This window comes from Lagopus muta, chromosome 5 (assembly GCF_023343835.1).
Source record: "Lagopus muta isolate bLagMut1 chromosome 5, bLagMut1 primary, whole genome shotgun sequence".
In the NCBI taxonomy this organism is placed as follows: Eukaryota; Metazoa; Chordata; class Aves; order Galliformes; family Phasianidae; genus Lagopus; species Lagopus muta.
In genome coordinates, this window is record NC_064437.1 from 11032016 (window position 1) to 11051645 (window position 19630).

At 34.7% G+C, this 19630-nt stretch overlaps 1 protein-coding gene across 3 annotated transcripts in view; it reads right to left on the reverse strand.

The window, feature by feature from the left end:
- Positions 1-19630, reverse strand: part of USP33 (ubiquitin specific peptidase 33) — a 36031-nt gene that overhangs the window by 3562 nt on the left and 12839 nt on the right. The window contains exons 7-22 of one of the 3 annotated variants that reach the window (XM_048945159.1): positions 18992-19061; positions 17106-17219; positions 16322-16400; positions 14080-14500; positions 13530-13670; positions 12606-12718; positions 11179-11351; positions 10973-11076; positions 10391-10424; positions 9510-9555; positions 8623-8803; positions 7351-7477; positions 5949-6118; positions 4632-4713; positions 1909-2017; positions 735-837 (exon numbers count right to left, since the gene is read on the reverse strand). In XM_048945159.1, coding sequence (XP_048801116.1) covers positions 735-837; positions 1909-2017; positions 4632-4713; positions 5949-6118; positions 7351-7477; positions 8623-8803; positions 9510-9555; positions 10391-10424; positions 10973-11076; positions 11179-11351; positions 12606-12718; positions 13530-13670; positions 14080-14500; positions 16322-16400; positions 17106-17219; positions 18992-19061 — 2067 coding nt within the window. The remainder of the gene's footprint in view (positions 1-734; positions 838-1908; positions 2018-4631; positions 4714-5948; positions 6119-7350; positions 7478-8622; positions 8804-9509; positions 9556-10390; positions 10425-10972; positions 11077-11178; positions 11352-12605; positions 12719-13529; positions 13671-14079; positions 14501-16321; positions 16401-17105; positions 17220-18991; positions 19062-19630) is intronic. The other 2 variants (XM_048945158.1, XM_048945157.1) reach the window with 2 other exon arrangements.

The window sequence follows — 19630 nt, forward strand, 5'->3', positions numbered from 1 at the left end:
ACAGCGCAAAAAACAAAAGGCAGATTGGAGTTTTCATTTTCAAATGGAAGGAGAAATAGCTAGTTTGTTTACTGCTTGCTTTTTGTACTGCCTCACAGTACGTTTTGTTAACAGATAACCAGAATTTTAATTAAGAGGAAGTTTTCCAAAACATTCATGAGTACAGTAAGTCTTCAAGCAACATCAAATTAATCCTCATTTTTACCCCTACCAAAATTGTTCTACATCTTATCTGAGTCTGTTTTATCATTTTATCAATATTTCCATTTCAAATCTTTAGAGGCACCTGAAGAACACTCAAGCTGTATTGTTATGGTTGTTACTCAGTTATCTTTAGGTTTTTGCTGTGAGATCACCTTTCCTGCAGAAGCTGCAGCATTATTTATCAGTTTGTACTGCATATACATCCTCCCTCATATATCTGTATCCCTGCTGCTGCCTACAACCACCACCCTCCACATCAGCACAAATGTACAATGTTCCTTCCTCAGCTATCCCATTATCCACTACTGTGAATAACCAACATTTGACTGTACTTTGCAATTTGATTCCTGGGCACATTTACAACCCATGAAACCTATGTCTTAGCTGCTTGCTCTAAGAACTTTTGTTGCCTTCTCTTGCTGTCACTTCCTCCATCTCTCTACCAAAGTAGAAACATCCTGCAAAAATATTGCTACTGTGCAGAAAGAAATAAGAAAAGAACTGGTATTTTGAAATAAAGCATAGCTTACCACTGTCTTTGCCTTTTACAAATCCTTCCCATTCTCTGAACCACTGCATACTGATGCAGTAAAAAGTTGATGAAGATTCTTCTTCTTGGAATGCCCTATAAAGCTGTAAGGAAAAAGGAGCTTTGTTTTCTAGCTTCTTTTTCTTTAAACTCTTTCAACCACTCTAATTATAACAACATAGTACTATACTGCTACAGAACATTTTGAAGAATGACAGGCCATCAGGGCAGTAAGTCTTTGGTGAATTCCTGAGATGAGATTGACACAGTGGTAGTAGCCTTCACCTGAAAAAAATGATTTGTTCTCTACTCAAGAACTTTCTTTCTCCCAAGAACAAGAGCAGGCTGGTTCTTAAGCACGAGCACTTACCAGTTAAATGCTACTGGATAATTACTGTATTACTGTAAAGGTCAAACTTTCACATGGCAGAAGAAAGCTGAAGAATTAATTTTGTAAAACTGAAGTGTTTGTGAAGATTTGCTATCTGTTTTATGTAAGGTTTTTTTATGTGATAAACAATATTTTCATGTTTTTTTTTTTCTCCCAGTACTCTGAACCGGCCCAATGAGCTCATGCACTAGGACTTTTCACAACTTTTTACTTGTTTTAGATTAAAACATGTTAAGAACTTTGTTCCAATTAAAGCAAATAAATAAAAAAATATATCAATTTGAGCTGTTTAAGTTCCTCTTGCAAGGCAACATCACAGAAGACAGCTACAGACAAAGTCGCAGACTTAAATGCATCACTGGAAAAAAAAATGTTTCTTAACAAAAAATTATTTCTTGGAGCCTCAAATTTCTTACAATCTTTTTTTTTTTCTTTAAGAAACTATAGATCATTTTCTTGCACAGGACAGATCACCGGCAGCATATGAAGGAAAGTAGCTTTTGTGGCTGCACTCAGTATACATGCTATTGAGAAAATGTTTTGTGTTTCTTAAATTGCCTTTTTTTTATTGAAGTGTATTTCTGCATAATCAATTGTGTGGGGTAGCATAAGAACATTGTTATTAAGAAAGGAAAGGATTCTGCACACACACATTTAGTAAAGTCCATTTGTTACAGAAACTGCCTATGAAATTTTGGTAACTCCTTGTGTCTAGTGATGAATATCAGGTGATGCTGAAAAGTGGAAAGAATAAGAATTGTTTTGTTTTGTTTTCTTTTTTTACCCGAATAAACATCTCCAACTCATTTTTCCTTCTTTTTTCAAGTCTTTCAGACTCTATTTGGCAGGTATGACAAACATACAGATGGTTAACAGCTGGTCCTCCTCCATACCTGCAACAGTAAGTAGTGACAGTAAAAATAAATTAATTACAGAAAATCACCAAACAAGAAAACAACATTAACATTGGGGAAACCATTATATAAAAAGGATCATGTGGACATCACAAACATCAGCTTCTTACAACATGTGTATCAGACTTCAAATACGCCAGTGATGCTACAGTTGTCATGATTCATCTTCCTAGTACTATTGTGTACTTAATCCTAAGACATAATCGTATTCCAATTTTTTACTACCTAAGGCCAGTTAAATCATCTCAAGATCTTGGCATATCATATATTTCAAAAGGCATTACTTGGAAAAAACATGTTGGTGAGCAGGTATTCTGTTTTATACATATACACAAACTATGTGTGATTTTATTAAAAACCTCTAGGACTGCTTACGGACATAGTCCTTTTCTCTTTTCCAAGACAAACTCTTCATCAGTTCACTACTATTCCAACACTGGTCTCTAACATATTTTTAGTTTTGTTCTTAAGTTATGCTCCATGCATCTCTCCTCCTTTTATTTTTTTGTGCGCATCCACATACATGAAAGTTTTCAGGGCCGCTGCTACACAGAAGCACAGAATATATAAATGTATGTATATATGCACCACGCAGCTTTAGGAACACGGGCAGCATTGGCTGGTCTGGAAACTACAAGTCTGATGAAGAAAATACCCATGAATGTCTAGCAGCATTAAGAGATGCATTTCTTCAGCGCAAAGGTTACGTTGAAAAACTTGTCGAGATAAGAATATTCCATGTTAGCCATCTTACTTCTTTTTTTGTCAGTCATACTCTCTTCTCACTGTGCTTCTCTTAAAAACTTTATATTCTATTTCAAAAAAACCCTTACATCACATAAAACAGCACTCTGCATGAAGTATTTCACGAAATATGAGTATTTTTTGAGTTTAAACATAACTTAATTTAGAAGTTCTAAACATGCCTTTCCTCCAACCTCCACACACCTTTTGATCTACAGTTCAACAATCAATAAAAATAATCTGGAATGCTATTTTTCTTACATACAAGAACCTTGTATCTTAACTGAACACTAAAGCATTAATTGAGTCCAACAGCACTCGTATATAAAATTGTATATGAATTGTTTTCTTAAGCCCACTAAATAATCTTAACTTGATAAAGATATATTTTTTAGTAAGTCATTCAATAAAACTCTCACCTACCGCTTAGATTGCATCTCTGGAGACAATGCTGAGTTCGGATTGAAGTCTTAAGTCTTGTGGGTAAGTCCACAAATCTTAACTGAAATATGTCCAGTATAGATCATACTATTTCATGTTGAAACAATTCTGTTTCCAAAGATTTTGTAACCGAACAAAAGTATTGCCAGATGAGTAGCAAAATAAATGTGCCTGGGCTTGTACTGATTGGCATCTTGTATGAAAGCCTCAGTAAAAGCCAGCTTTCATCATGTTCATTTTCTTCACACTGAATTCTTCTTACCCACTGTGGCCATGGCGCACACTCTTCTATAATTTCCATATAACAATATGACAAAAAGCAAAATATAGTTTCTTCAGAGCTATTCTGTATTGAAGAGTACATGTGCTAGTCAGGAGACCAGACAAAAAGGATGAATTATTTTTGCTAAATATTTATGTATTTTCTCTACCTACTAGGTTACTCACAAAATCTTGGGTACCCTGCTGTCTTTGAGACCTTTCTATCAAACGGTTTAAGTTCGACATCAGAGTTTACCAAGAAAACTCTGAAACTGTCCGTTAGTTGGAAGAAAAATTTAGTAGTCTAGAAAAGTGGGAGCAAGCTGAAGAAAATACTGTTTCTGTTTTTCCACTTGCGGTTACCAAAACACAAACAAACAGAACTTCACCTAGAGTGCTTACACAGTCAGAAATTAACAACCAAGTTTACTTAGTGCAGGTGCAATACAGAGGCTGTACTGCAGGTTATTAGCAAAACTCTTCTACAGTTTTCTATTACATTAAAAGGATATGTATGTTAAGAACCCCTCATTTATAAGCAAGCACTTACACCTGACCTAGATGAAAAAGCATGGAGTATTAATATGGAATGTTTATATCCAAGTTGTTTTGAAACAGTGCTGGCAGCTGAAGCTATACATTCAAAGCCAGCATAAAATAAAAGTTGTTTCCAGCCAATAAGAGAACAGGAAGCTGATACAGAGAGTTCTTTCAGAATACCTCTTGAAAGCATACTTCTTCTGACCTACTTTGAATCATTTTGCACATACCATACATGTTTATTAGTTTAATGCTCAAGCATTATCCCAGTACCACTCCACTCTATGCTGGCTTCTAGAATTACCTTGCACAAGCAAATTATATAAACTGGCAGTCTGCCATCCCTTCACTTAGCTTTGTGCTTAGAGTACGTGTATTCTTCTGAGTCACTAACTCTAGAAGTCTCTTTGTGCTACGTGGAACATATTCGCTCTTAAACTAAGACTGCATCTCTGAAGAATACATTTTGACTAAAGCGCCACTGATGAGCCCACAAGTTTCTCAGAGATACTAATTGCACTAAATGTAGAACTTTCACCTTGCTGTTGGGCATGTATTTTCTCTCAAGCTGTATCACTGATCTTTTCAGTTGCACTGCAAAACGTACCTGCTATACAGATTGTCCCATATATTTTGAGGAAGCATTACAACCAGGTCTTCTATGAAGCTAGCTTTGTGGGGAGGAACGCCTGCAGAAGCAGAAAAGAAAGACAATTTTTACAAATTCCATATTAAGACATTTTGGGAGAGAGTTTACAGTACAGCCTACTTAATACCTGCTTTCAATAAATTCAAAGAAATCAAAGAAATGGTGTGAAAAAAGTTTCATCATACTGAAACACATGACGGTATTCAGTAAGACCACTCTAACTGCAGGTTTTTATGAGGTTAAAAAGTTTATAAGAGAAGCAGAAGCAAACGACAGGAGAAATTAAAGGGCTAGAATCCTTTTTAAAACACTGATTGCAAAATGCTTCTTAAAGTACACAGTTAAATGGTACGAGTGCTGAATTACTGTCTATGCAAGTAAACAAGTTACATAAGTGTCTTCTCAAAATTTACTTGCTATAGGCATTTTTTTTAATTACTTCAAACAACACGAATTCTTGAAAGCATTGAAATGCTGAGGGAGGAAAAAATAGAGGGGCTTGCAGAATCAGAAACGTTGAGCTGAAGTCTATGGTTAGCAGCGACAGGATTCTTTGATTAGGGGAAAATCTAGTAGCTGTTGCACTAGTACAAGTCATCTGCTGTAACCATGCAGAAGGAAAAGCACAGCCACAATGGCTCCCATATATACACACTATGAATGGCTAGAGGGGCACAATATCTCTTTGTTAAAAGTTTGGTTCAGTAGCAGGTGAAGCATCTCTGAATGCTATTCTAATATAGGTGCATTTTATGTTAGAGAATAGCTATAACAATGATATAGGTTTTGTCATAATGTTTAATTTTTATTAGCATTTAGCACAAAGTAAGGTTTTTATGCTCCCATACAGAATATAACATCTACTACTTTACTTACAACACTTCTATCTACTGGACACTCTCCAACAGATCAATTTAAAACCTTCCCGTTCTTTCTAGCACATAGCTAAGGAATATATTGGCAGACCTAAGCACTGTGGATGATGACAAAATGACAAGAAGATAGATTCAAACAAGATTTAAAATGGGAATGTAACTATTAAAAAAAAAAAAAAAAAGCAGATAAGGTAATTTGTTCCTCTCTAAGAGGAACAAGAAAGCTTACCTACAAAATGCTGAAATAAAAATAAAGCGTGTAGAGAAAAAAAATAGGAGGACTTCATACAAGATGAAGCTTGATGATTCTTGAGGTCCCTCCCAACCCAAGCCATTCTATGATAATTTACTTAATTAAAACAAGCCTATATCCCTATATGGCTACAAGTCGATGTCTCACCTCCATGCATACAAAGGAAGTCATTATTTGAAATTGGTCCTGGCTCTGCAAAAGTCTTGAATTTATTTAACCACTGTCTTGAAATATAGAACTGCAGAAGACTTGGTTCCATCATATTCAGTAGACTTGATATTCTCCGTCTCTCTCGCTGAGCTTCTTCATTACTCTTCCTATTGCAGAAATAATAATCATTACATAAAGATACATTCTTGTGTAAAGTGCAGACAGTTTACTTCGTGGATAAAGAAAACAGACTTTCAAGTAAATTACCAGGACTACAGATGTACATCAAGCTTTCACTGGTGTGATGTAGTTTACTTAACTTGAAAAATCTCTCATACTTCTCCTGTGTAGCTAAAGCCACCACCAAAATGCATTGCAAAGAACTCAGAGGGTCACATTACAGAATTACATGCCACAAGTACTTTCCAGATGTAACTTAAAAACGTATACATACTGCCAACAAGCTTTTTAGATATTCTTTCAGCACTTTTCTATTTTGAATGCGTGGCAGCATTTTGTGGCTTCATTCATTTTAAAACCAAACTTTAAGAACAGTGTTCTTTCATTCTCTTATTTTAATGCATTTGCCCACAATTGAGTTCACTGTTCTCGCTTGGCAATGCAACACGACTTCTACACTCCTTTTAGAAAACCTTTGAGTCAGACTCAAAGGCATAGCTCAGATGGTGGCAGGCATGCATGATCCCAGTAGAAACATTATCAGAACACATCTTATTTCTTCTCCAACTCTGACACAAGCTTTTTTGCAGTCAACTTTCCAGGGAAATTTGATGCTAATAACTCAATTTTCAAATTCTAAATTTCTGGTAAGTTGCTTTTATTAGCTTAAGTACAAGAATTCTCTAGAATGAAGATGATAATAACATGACTTCTTGCCTTTCATTTTGACTTTCAGGAAAACACTAGTCTATAAAATTCCCCGAAATTAAATTACAACACAGTAAAATCCCTGTTGTTCCATATCCCATCTGCTGAAGTTTCCATGATCCCCTTTAGAGCTCTAACATTGGAGTCAGTGTGCTAAATTTGTAACGCAGAACTCTTTTCTGCTAATTGAGAACTACGCAGTTCTTAGAACTAGTAATGAATTACTCAGAGCTCTTTCTAGTCATCTTAATATATGTGTTTTTTTAATTTGTACAGATTTAGATTTCATTTTGACTGTGTACGTGTTTTAGCAGTCATAGAGCAAGTGTTAAGGTCATAACTGAACAATTACATTTCTCTCCAATACAGGCTTTTCTGATAGGTTTAATTCTTCTCTAGTAATTCTTGGAGAGCAGCTAATTTCTGAAAGCTGAATGAGAAGACTTGATTGCTTAAAAAATTCTTTACACGCCTGACTAATACTTACATCATCATACCTTTAATTTCTTACCTGTAGAAGAGCACATAGGCTTCTGCATTTTGCACTGTGGATTCTGAAACCTCTGTGACACTTTGGTCATCAAATTCATACCACAAATTATTTAAATTGTTTCGACAATAAGCTATATAATGTCCACCTAGAGCATCAGAACCAAGAGTTACTAGTTAGTGTGCAAAGCTGCCATTTTTCTTCATTTTCATGCAAAGCAGATAAAGTACAAAAAAGGCCAGCCTTTTGAATCAGAGAAATACCAACTTGCTGGCAAGTCAGGACCTGAATATTACATTTTCTCAAGTTTAGGATCAGTCCTCCTTTCTTCCTGCTGCATTTCTATCAGCCAGCAGAAAGTCAGACAATGTTTTCAGCATACTGAAGCAACAGAGACTCTTGCTTGAACTCTTCAAGCAACGTCATCTAGCATATTCCTAAGTCACAACATTCAAATCAGAATGGGGCTGTCAAACAATTCCACAATGAACTCTTTATATCTCATACTTTTTAACAGAAATTAGCACAGATGTGTAACTGCTATCTGATACCAAGGCAATGCATTGTTTTGAATACTATTCATAATACATTTTAAATTATAGTATAATTTTAAAATACATATCCCAATAATTAAGTATCAACTAAACTGATTAATAGAAGTATCCTTCAGCAAGCTGCAAATAGTATCCCAGAAAGAATAGTGGCAAAGCAACATCATTAGAAAATGAATACCTCAAGTCTGGGGAACAGAAGGGATTAGGTAACTTTTATAAAAACCTATGAAGTTTAAGGCTTCCAGCTTTAAACCTTCCTTTCTCCGATTTTCTGTATCTTAAAAACGCTGAAAGTGCTAAGGCAGAAATGAACCCAACAGAAAGCATTAAGAAGTTAATGCTACTCTCATCACAGTCCACTCCCTATTGTGGGGTGAACTGACAGAAATCATCCAAAAGAATGGTTATCTTAGTTCTGCTTTGGAAATTTCATTTCAAATAAAGTAAGGTATACAAAGCATCAAAATCTCTAGACAAACAACAGTTATGTAGAACAGCTAGCCAACTAACTGCTGGGATTCATTGTTATTTGTACTGTTCACTTACAATAGTATATATAGTTTTTATATGTAGTATTTCAAAAACTTGTTCTTTTTTCTTTTTCTTTTTACTACAGAATTTAACTCCAACATTAAAATTAACCATTCTCAACTATTCAACTCTTCAGTACATAAACATTATTTTTAAACAAAAGTGCTGATGTAAATAATAAATGCAAAACATTTAACCTTATACTTACTGCTGGCAGTTCCATGATGGCAGATGACAGATAGGAGATCATAAGTCACTATCTGAGCTGGACTGTCCTTCGCAAGGAAAGGCTGAAGATCAAGGCCTTCCAATGGAAAGGACACATGGGTTCCAATTTTTGTGGAAAACATAAGTTCATGCCTAAATCTTTTGAGATGAATGCACAGTATCTGTAAGAAGGATCAACAGAATCGCTCACTCACTGCTGTTTGATTTTTAACAACAATAATTTAACGTGCCATCTTTGTTTTATCATCCCAAAAGGATCCCTTTTCTCTGTGGTCTAAGAAAATTATCTCAAGATCCGCATTCCACAAATACGTTATTTTAATCAACTGAAGCTCAAGAAATTTCAAAAGAATTTGTAATTTTATTAAAGACTTATTTTACTATCAGTATAATGAGACAGTCCTGAACTGATACTTACACTGATGCAGCAGTAAAGACATACCTTTTCCTTAATGGACATATTTTCAATTTCACCATGAGAGATGTTAATTGTTGATTATTGCAGACATTGACTCATGTTTTTAGGTATAAGATTGGATTACTTTTAGTACAAAAAAATTACAAGTATGACTTATTGAAGAAGACTTCTACAGCATAAGTTAAATAGCAGAGCCAGAACAGATCAGAGTATTAAGTTCTGCAGGCTGACAACAACAGAGGAAAAAAAACCCAACACATCCTGCGAATTTATTTGTTTTATGCACCAGGTTCACATTCTTTCACTTCTTAAAAAAAAAAAAAGCCAACACGAAGATACGCTTTTATCATGTCACATTATAAACACAATTTTCCATATGCAACTCATCAGTCTTACCGCATTATTAATCAAGCAGAAAAAGTGTTTTAAAGTCTAAGTAGTAACAGTACCTCAGGAAATTTTTGCACTTTGCAGAATTTCACTCCATTTCTTAACCTAGGGAAAGAAAAGATTAACCCACACTTAGTTCTGAGGTTTTTTTGTGCGTGTGTATTAGATCAGCAAAAGACACAATGAAAATTAAGCTGAACATTAGTAAGACAAAATATTTCTAGAGTGTAGGCTAGAAATGAAATAGCCAAAACGATATAAACAACAATGCTGCAGAAGAAAAGGACAATCTATACTGATGAAAAATTCAAAGCAGTAACTACAAATAGCCAAATTCCATCTAAGAGTTTGTCTTAGCATAAGGAAAAGAACTTCAAGCTACAGCAAAAGGAAAAAAAAAAAAAAGAAATATACTAAGTTTATTTTTAACAGGTTATCTACAGCAGACCACCAGTTACATAGCAAGGAATAGTGCTCCTTTTCCATACAGGGCTCGAAGCAGCCTTCAGACTACTTAAAGTTCATGTATATATTTCCATCAATATAGGTATTCATTTATTATCACACACACACACTAAAGAGACCTACTGCATCTCAATGCAAGCTTGGTAGTAATACAGAGCTAAAAGCTTTTTATTTTATCAAGCAAAAAAAACAAAACAAAAAACAAACAAACAAAAAAAACAGATTGGTCATTAGATTGGTCTAGAATCATAACAAAGAAAAATGAATTTACCACACTGGTTTGCAACATAGTACAGTGAATTGTTGCTTCCCAGCTACAGCACCCCTTGTAGTACTAAACTTCTGGCAGAACAAAATAATATAAAAAGATAAGAAGTGCTGTAACATAACCAAAGAAAATAAATTTATTTTGATTAACAAAAGCAATAAAGCACTCAAATTAAAACAAGTTAAACAGAGATAAAAGCTAGCTTACTTTTTACACCTTCCACAGCTGTACATGTTATCACCTGCAAACATCAGATAGTAGAAAAACAGCCATTACTCTCTAGATCCAAATGTCTATCCCTCAAGTGCAAACATCAGACATATAAAAGCTTCAAGAGAATTTGTCTTTACTGCTGTAAGAGTGTTGACACATCAATTAAATAGAAAGGTTCTACATTTTATGCTTTTAACTATAAAGCAACACAGCATACACTGTCTGAAGAGACGATGCTATATTATTTAAAAGGAAAAGAATTTACCCAGACCAAACTAAGGTTATAAGAATGACAACATAGTGTTTTTTTGAAATACTGACAAACTTTCAGTTGCTATCACTTAATCAGAGCAAATTGAGATTCACTTGACATTTCTAAAGCAGCCTTTAGGCTCCTGCCTAAATATTCCAATGACTGAGAAGCTTACCTTGACCGCATCAGAGAAAGGCATGACTTCATTAGAGTTTAATAGGTAGCCTTTGCTTAATTTGATAAAGCAAAGAACATACAAATCTTTTTTATCTTAAATCACGACTGGAGAAAAAAGCAGCATGTTCATGTAATTAACCTCTTACCCTTCAGCTCATCTCTGGCGAAAAAGGCAGCAAGACAATCTTGTAAGGTTACAACTGGACCCCAAAACCAGCTAGGAACACATGAGACAACAAACCTGAAACATCATTGACAGAAAAGAAAGAAAACCAACAAATGTTCTGCTGGAAGAGCAGAAACAGGGATTTCAAAATAAATAAATAAGTAAAACAAGTTAAAAATCATTTACCTTTTGAAATATTCCATAAAAAAAGCTATCCAGCCCTGGGGGGCATACGCTTCTCCACACGACCCTGTTTTGACTAGAGATGTCTGATGACTTGCAGAATGGAGTTTAGCAAGATCTTCCTTACCTGGAATTGGCAAGGACAGATCCTGAAAAGTCTCCAAGGTTACAGACAACTAAAGGAAAAAACAAATGGAATAAAACAGAGTTAAGATTTAACAGAAACAGCAATTACATTCCATAAAGATTATCAGTAACTAAATCATTGTATAGACGCAGATTACTCTTGGTGGCAAGTTAACCACTTAAAGGAGGAGTTCATTTAAAAAAAAAAAAAAAAAAAAAAAAAAGTAAAAAAATAGCATTCTAGATTTAACAAGTATATGGTCACAGAGTAAAAGCATCAGCTACACACAAACAATACTTTGTTGTCGAATTTGCTCAACCCAAAGTCTCGGTATTATTAGTTCAAAAACAAGGGGAGTTTTAAGGGCATGAAGCTGCATTAATGAGGCTTAAACAAAACATTCATAGAATATCCTGAGCTGGAATGGAAACACATGGATCAGAATCCAACTTGTAGCTACATACAGGACCACCAAAAATTTAAAAAAAATCATATTTCTGAGAGTATTGCCCAAATGATTCTTGACCACTAGCAGCTGCTTGGTGCTGCCATCATGGCCCTGGGGATCCTGTTCCAGTGTTTGAGAAACTTGTCCTCAGTGCAAAGATTTGGAAATCCACTACTACTTTGCTACTACTTTGAAACTAAATGAGCCCACTATACTTAAGGTAATGATTTTTTTTTTTAATAATTATTTTTAAGTGATCATCTGTGGTGTTCCAAATAATTTTATAAGCAAATAATGCAAGAAAATCAGCTGTTCTAATACACATCTGCAGTAGAAGACAACTGCAGAAAGCAGTTAGTGACCCATATTACATGTAAATGTCTTTACTTAGATTTCACCACAGACAAATTTTTTCAGCCTCAATCTGTCAGTAAGACTTAAAGCAACATGACTGAACTACTGCCTTCTACTTTTATTTTTATCATGATGTGCTTGTGAAGTTACCACAACAGCAAGTATGACTATTAGCATATTCAGAACTTAATTGGGAACAAATCATATCTAAACAAAGTTGTTGAAGTTTTTCTTTCATCTTTGCTGTAAACCAATTCTCAGAATGTTATTATTTCGCTCTGAGTAAGTTTCCAGTTCAGTGGAAGAGAGTTTAACAAAAGGTCCTCATGGTAGCAGCTATTAGTATTCGAGTAAACAAGCATGAACAGATTTATCCTCTGAGGAATGTCTGCCACAAGAGAACAGTTACCAGAAAACAACTGCATCTGTAAAGTCATAGCTGTGTGTATTGAAAACAAAACAAAAAACATTAAAGAGATTCCCCCTGCCCTTCTTACTCACCCGATCACAAGTCAAGCACTGTACCGAACTTATTATAGTCCCATCAAATATATCAGAGATAACACTCCTGTACTTCTTGCACTTCTTCCTCTTTGGTGATGATACAGTTGAGACTGTAGAAGAACAGAAATAAAATAAGGAAATTAATGCAAGACCACTGATTCTACTTTCCTCCAACTTTGAACAATTATTTAGGATTAGATTATGGGCAAAGGCCCCATTTCTATTGACTAAATGCTAAATACTAAATAAATAAGTACTAAATACTAGTACTACTTTTGTGTACTAAAATACACAACCAGATTACTGTTACTATCTGACAATCCACATAAGTTCTTCAAGCAGTTAGAATCATTGAATGGTTTGTGTTGGAAAGCAAGTCAAAGATCACAAGCTTCAATGCCTCTGCCAGAGGCAGGAACACCTCTCACTGGACCAGTTTGCCCAAAACCCCACCCAACCTTACCTTGAACACTTCCAGGGATGTGGCAGCAACAGCTTCTCTGGGTAGCCTGTGACAGTGCCTCACCATAAAGAGTTTCCACCAATATCTAAATCTCCGTATCTCTACACAACTAATACAGTTTAAAGCTTTTCATCCTCACCATACCACTACAATCCCCAAGAAAGATCCATCTCTAGCTTTCTCGTAGCCCTCCTTTAGGTACTTGAATGCCACTATAAGATTTCAACAGGGCCCAACAACCCCAACTCTCTCAGCCTCTTTGCACACACCTCCAGACCTCTGATCAAACTCTGCAACCATTATGAGCAATACTGCATTGCTACACAGTAATGTGAAATCAGAGTAAAGTCTTCCAAGTCTGGAATTCTGCTGAAAACATATAAAAAAACAAAACAAAAACTGCAAAATACAGCAATTCATTGACACAAGGAAAGAAGGGGAAAAAAAAGGGCTTTTACCTTTTTTGTGGTTTGGTGTTGATGAAGAGCATAATGTGCATGATTTTGGAGGACTGCTTGAGAGGCGTGTGTTCATCCCTTCATTTGATGACAGGGTTTGGGCTCCAGATACATCATTCATATGGACATCATTGATGTACTCTGCAATTCAGATTTGCACTATTTCATAAATTCTAGCAAAAGAAGTCACTGCAGAATGAACTCACACAATAGATACGTAATTTATTTAACCACACTGTCAGGTCACAGGACATTTAGGAATGAAACAATTTCAATTCATACATCTTGAAGTCAAAACAAAACAAAACAAAACCCTCCACTCTGAGTTATCTGAGATCTTATCCAGTACAAATCTTTAGCTTTCCAGGGTAATTCAAATTGAATTCAGGATATGTATACTGAAAAAAATAAATTAAGAAAGTGCACTGCTTACAAACAAATCCAGCCAGCTTACTTGACCTATGTTTCTCTACCATACTCTCCAACTCTCTTCCACTTGTGCAGGTATTTCAGCTAAGAATTTGACTATTACACATTAGTAGTGCATTACCTGATAATCTGCTGTGTATCTGCACTTTGACAGTTCCTTGATTATTTAAAAATTCATTTGCTTCTGAAGTACTGTTCGTATCTTTTTCCAAATCTTCCATAGAATTTTCTCTGTTAAGTTTGTTGCTTGATATTTTTTCTTTCTGCCAGTCTTTGGATGTGATCGAGTTGTTCTCATCATCCTGAATTAACATGGTTGTCTCTGCAGGATCCTCCAAGACAGGTTTGAAAACAGCATCATTTTCTATTTTATCACAGGTACCACAGGATTCACACGGCTGAAAGCCTACATCTGACTGGCTCTTGTCTACTTCCATACTCTCTTCGACACTCGTAGTCTGTACATCTTCCACTTCCACAATGGGTTCTTTAAGTTCTTCATGAAGCAAATCCATTAGGCAACGCAAAAATTCTTGTGCATCCTACGATTTTAAACAAGTGTTACAATATTATTCCATTATATTTGAAAAATATTTATGTTGAATCATAAAAGGATACTGATTAACAAGAACAAAACTGACTGCTGGCCTAAAAAAAATTAAAAGTATAAGGTAAACTCCTTTGGAGTTCTAGCGTTCAAAATAAATTTCATTTCCATACCACATATTTGCTTCCTATATTCATTTCCTGCACATCATAAGGACTCTCGTCATACAAATTGCCTCCAAAACACTCCAATTGAAAGGAAAACTTATTTCAACAACTTTTAACAAAAGTACTTTCATAGTTTTTATGTACAATTAATATAATTCAAGTAAATACCAACAGTATGGTCAGGTTTCCAATTGTACTGGTAATGGAATGTTTTAGGATAGTTTTTTTTATGCTGTGCCTTCAGCAAAGTAATTAATGCCTTGCTTTCACTGGGCAAGGAAGCATTTTATTAAAAGTTTTACAATCTGCTTAGCACATCTTTCCAATTTCATCAAACTGTCAGTAAGAGCTTAATTTTTCTTCTCAAGCCTAGGCAGGATTCCTCAAGAACCATCACTGTTTCCACAAAGAGTTGGCAAGTATTACCACAAGCCTAATTCATGTTTGGAAATGCTACTTTAAAAACCACTAAATCTCAAAAACCTGTGCAATAGCTTGGTTCCTGACAGTAAAGAATATCTAATAAAAGTAACCACAGGAGAAAACTTCTTTTTCCTGGAACTACAGCTGCCTGTGTTTTCCCTGTTGTATTTCATAATAATCATTTTCATAACAATCATCACTGCCACCAGAGCAATTAGTTATTAAGCTCACAGCTGCTGACCAGAAAACATTCTTTCACTGATTTCTGGTATAAAACACATTTTATTACTTTCTTAAAAATTACAGCATTAGTTATTTTTTTCCACTACCAAAAAAAAAAACAAAAAAAAAAACCTAAATTAAATTAAAAATAAAAAAATCAATGCTTACTTGCTGGAAATCCTTTTCCAAGAAAACAAGAATCAAAACATTAAATGCAGATTAACTGATGACCATTCTTCCTTTAGCAAAAAAATCACTGTTTATTGAACTTGTGAGGATGAACAGTAGAAGAGTGCTGGTCAGTTAAGACTGATCTAGCTTTAATTGTTGCCATGAAACCTACTAAAGTAAAATTGTAATGCGATCCAGGCAGAACCTAAAAATCTCTCTTTAAGTGCTGTTACCCACATGAAAAGATTCTCCTCAGCATTCAAAGATGCAAGCATTAAGTTTCCCTGCAGATTCCTTTATGTCAGTTACCAAGACTGATTTTCTACTTTTCCAGGAACTCTTTAAAAATAAAGTATATAAATTAAAAAACACTGATATTACTCTTTAAACATCGACTTCAAAACTCCACACAGCATTTGGACATCAAAATACGTTCTAATCCTCTCACCAATACAATACATGATAATTGAAATAGCAAATCTCCTTTGAGTAATAATGTTTTTAATAAAGTACTACAGACAGTATCAATGAAGCAAGATACTATCTGAAGGATCAACTGAAGAATGCCTTTTATTATAAAACAATCCATGCCTGTTAAATAGGTTACCAACTTGCAGTTCCCACAAGGCTACTTGTAAAATACACTGTATTTTTTTTAATTATTAAATGAAAATTCAAATTAAGAAAATATAACTTGTAGGTGAATTAATATATAATTTGAATTTGCTTTAAAAAGATATGTATATAAAAAGCATGGCATTTCAAGCTTTAAATTAAAATATAAAAGACAATTTTACAGCTTCGGTGACATAAAACACATAAGAAAGTTTTACCTGTTGAGAGTAGCCTCGAAAAGTTGGATTAACACTTTTAATTCCTTGAAATAAACCAGTTGGAACAACAGATCCAGGCCTAAAAAGAAAGTTTAAATTCCATAAATACCCATGTTTTAAAGCCTGCATTCAGGTAGAATTTTCCAAATTTACTGGGATAATAACTTAATCTGCAACTGAACTATGATATGTACAACATCAATAATGCTAATCTTAACTACACACAAATTTCGTTCAAAATTAACTATACAAAAAGAAAACTGACAAAAACCATAGCAGGCCTTTTATACTACATTTCTTATAAGAGAATCAGACAATGAATCACACGTAGTCTTGACAGTATGGACAATTATTTCTTTAACATTCTATGCATAAAATTCTATGTATTTTCTTAGATGAAGATAACAGAAATTACCACATAAGGAATTCAAAGCAACTGATATTTGATACAGATTTAAAAACAGAGAAATGGTAAATTTCTTAGATGCATTTCAGACAGATGTAAACTATTATTAAAAATTCAATGCCACTTTTTCATAGAGCTTATTGCTTATTTCTTGTCATGTCTTCCTCACAGCAAATTACATCAATTTTTATCCTGTCATTGGTAGATATTGATAACTGCCTGTAAGAATGGTAGAAATCATGCAAGATAGAGTTCTTTACTTTAGGAGAGTAATTCTGTGATATCTACAAAATAGAAGTTAGACGCATAGGACAGATTAATCTGTCCTTTATGACTCCAGAATTTATTTATAATCATTTTATCGAAGTGTTGCAATACCTGTTTTTGTGCCAGAGTTCTGTCATCAGCTTGAGGTAACTTTTACAAATTGCTGGTTTTTTATCTGTTCGGGCTAAGCCTCCACAGTCAAGAAAGAAATGTGTCAAAGGTGGACTGATTTAAAAAGATAAGAAAAAGATTTTTTTAGCATTACATTAAAATAGAAGAGTAAATCCACATTTCATAAAAGACTATTAAAAGAAGAGCAATATTACTATGTAATAGAACAATTCAATACCCTACATTCTTAAATGCTTCAGCAAAACATTTCCTAATAGCACAACTTCAGAAATACAGCAACACTGCCCTCCCAGTGCATTCTGACATTTATTGAAGCACCAGAATTTACCATCAAGATTCAAATACAAGGCAACATTTGCTAGCAATGACAAATACATATGTACCACTACAACAACAGTTACAGAATAGCTTGGGCTGGAAAGGATTTTAGTGATCATCTAGATCAAACATCCTCCTTATCTGGGCAACCTCTTCCAGTGCCTCACCATCCTCCGAGTAAATAATTTCCTTCTAAAATCTGACTTAAGGCTCCCCTCTTCTAGTTTAAAACCATTCCCTTATCCCCTTATCCTATCATTATTATCCCCTCATAAAGAGTCTCCTTCAATCTTTCCTGTAGGAATCCCTGAAGTAATGCAAAAGCTGCTATAACATCTCTTCAGAGCCTCCTCTTTAGGCTGTACAATCAACTCCCCCAGCCTGTCTCCATAGGATAAGAGCTCCAGCTCTCTATCATCCCTGGACCCACTGAAAAAGTTTCACATCCTTCTCAAGCTGGGGGCCCCAGAGCTGAATGCAATACTCCAGCTGGAGTCTCAGGAGAGAAGCACACAGGGTGACAATAATCTCCCTTGACCTGCTGGCTGCAGTTCTGGGCTGCAAGTACACATCACCAGCTTACATTCAGTTTTTTTGTCCACCAATTCCCCAGACTGCATTCATGTTTGGGATTAACTCAATCCAGGTGCACAACCTTGCACTTGGCCTTAATATCTATAGAAAGAACAATTTACCTGTTTAATTCATGCTATGTCACTGTCTCACATATTCTAACCTCTTTCCCTCCATCCCTTTTGGATGTCTCTCACACAGATTGCACCTATTTTTAGCCAACTAAGCAGACACTGCTGTGTACATGTTAACTTTTGCTATTTTTTAAAAGAATAACTTCCTCATGATTAGATGCCTTGTCTGCTCTTTACCTCCTAGAGAGATTTCCCTTTGTTCTCCTCTCCCTGACAGAGCTTCTCACTAAGGTCCAGTTAACCCTGTGACCTACCTTGGCAGCCAACAGCAAATGCACACAGAAAGAATGATACAAGCCTAACTACTGAGCTAGCTTAACCATTCCTAGTGCAAGAAACTTCAAAGTTAAAAGTTTCTTTTCAGTTTTCGTAGATTTCTGTTGTCAACTGGTACCCCTTTGGAATGAGAACATATTGTATTCCAGCCATTTCTAAAATGATTTAGAATAGAATGTTACATATATTCTTTGTAAGGACAAAATTTGGACCAGTTGATCTTAACATTTCTTTTTTCAATTCAGGCTCACTCATGTGTTTCATATGATTTCTTCCATAGGAAAAAAAAAAGAATAGGTTTCATCACATTTTTCTTCTGATTTCTAGAACCACATATTTTTATTTAGGATACTTACGAATTAGAATCAAACAAGTAAAAAACAGGCTAGTTCATATTTCACAATATATTTTTCTACCAATGACACAACTGCTTGTAGCATGCAAGAGTGAGAATTAACAAATACACATTTTCTTCTACAATAGTCTAACTCGTCAAAATACTTCAACTTGAGAAAATGTGTGCACAAGCAAACAGAAAATCTCATTTACAACCATTCTGCTTACCAGTTGGAAAGAGCCTGTAAAGCTGCATTCATGTAACAAGTGTTACCAATATTTTTTAATCCTGTTAGACCTGAAAAAAAAAAAAAAATATTCAGCAAGTCTGCTAATCTAAGGCATGCTAAGAAAAACATCTCATAGTAAATATGTGATAATTAAAATGCTTGTGTCACAGTTAAAAAGCCCATCATAATGCAGAGTTTTAACTAAAAGAAACAGTGTCTAGATTACTATATAGAAAAAGTAATTAGCATTTTGGTATTGGGTAAAACACTTCAGAAAAGCAGATTATGTTTATCTTAATTATTCCTGTTTCATGACACTTGCAGAGTGTCATTTTAAAATGCAGTTGTCAAACATTTATACTTGGTAGAACTTAAATGATTTACACATTGAGTTAAATTGTTTCTATGTCATGTTCAAAATAGTTAATCATACTACCAATATAACCAAAATGAAGATTTAACTCTTTTGTCAAGTTTATGTTAGAATTTAAATATGATAGTAAACACTCAAAACATACTTGCCATGTGACTACTCATTACCAGAGCCATAATTAAATTAGAACCAGTCTTTTTCTCTGCCAGTTACATACCTTTATTGTTATACACAGATTGCTCAATTTAGATTACCACAAAGAAT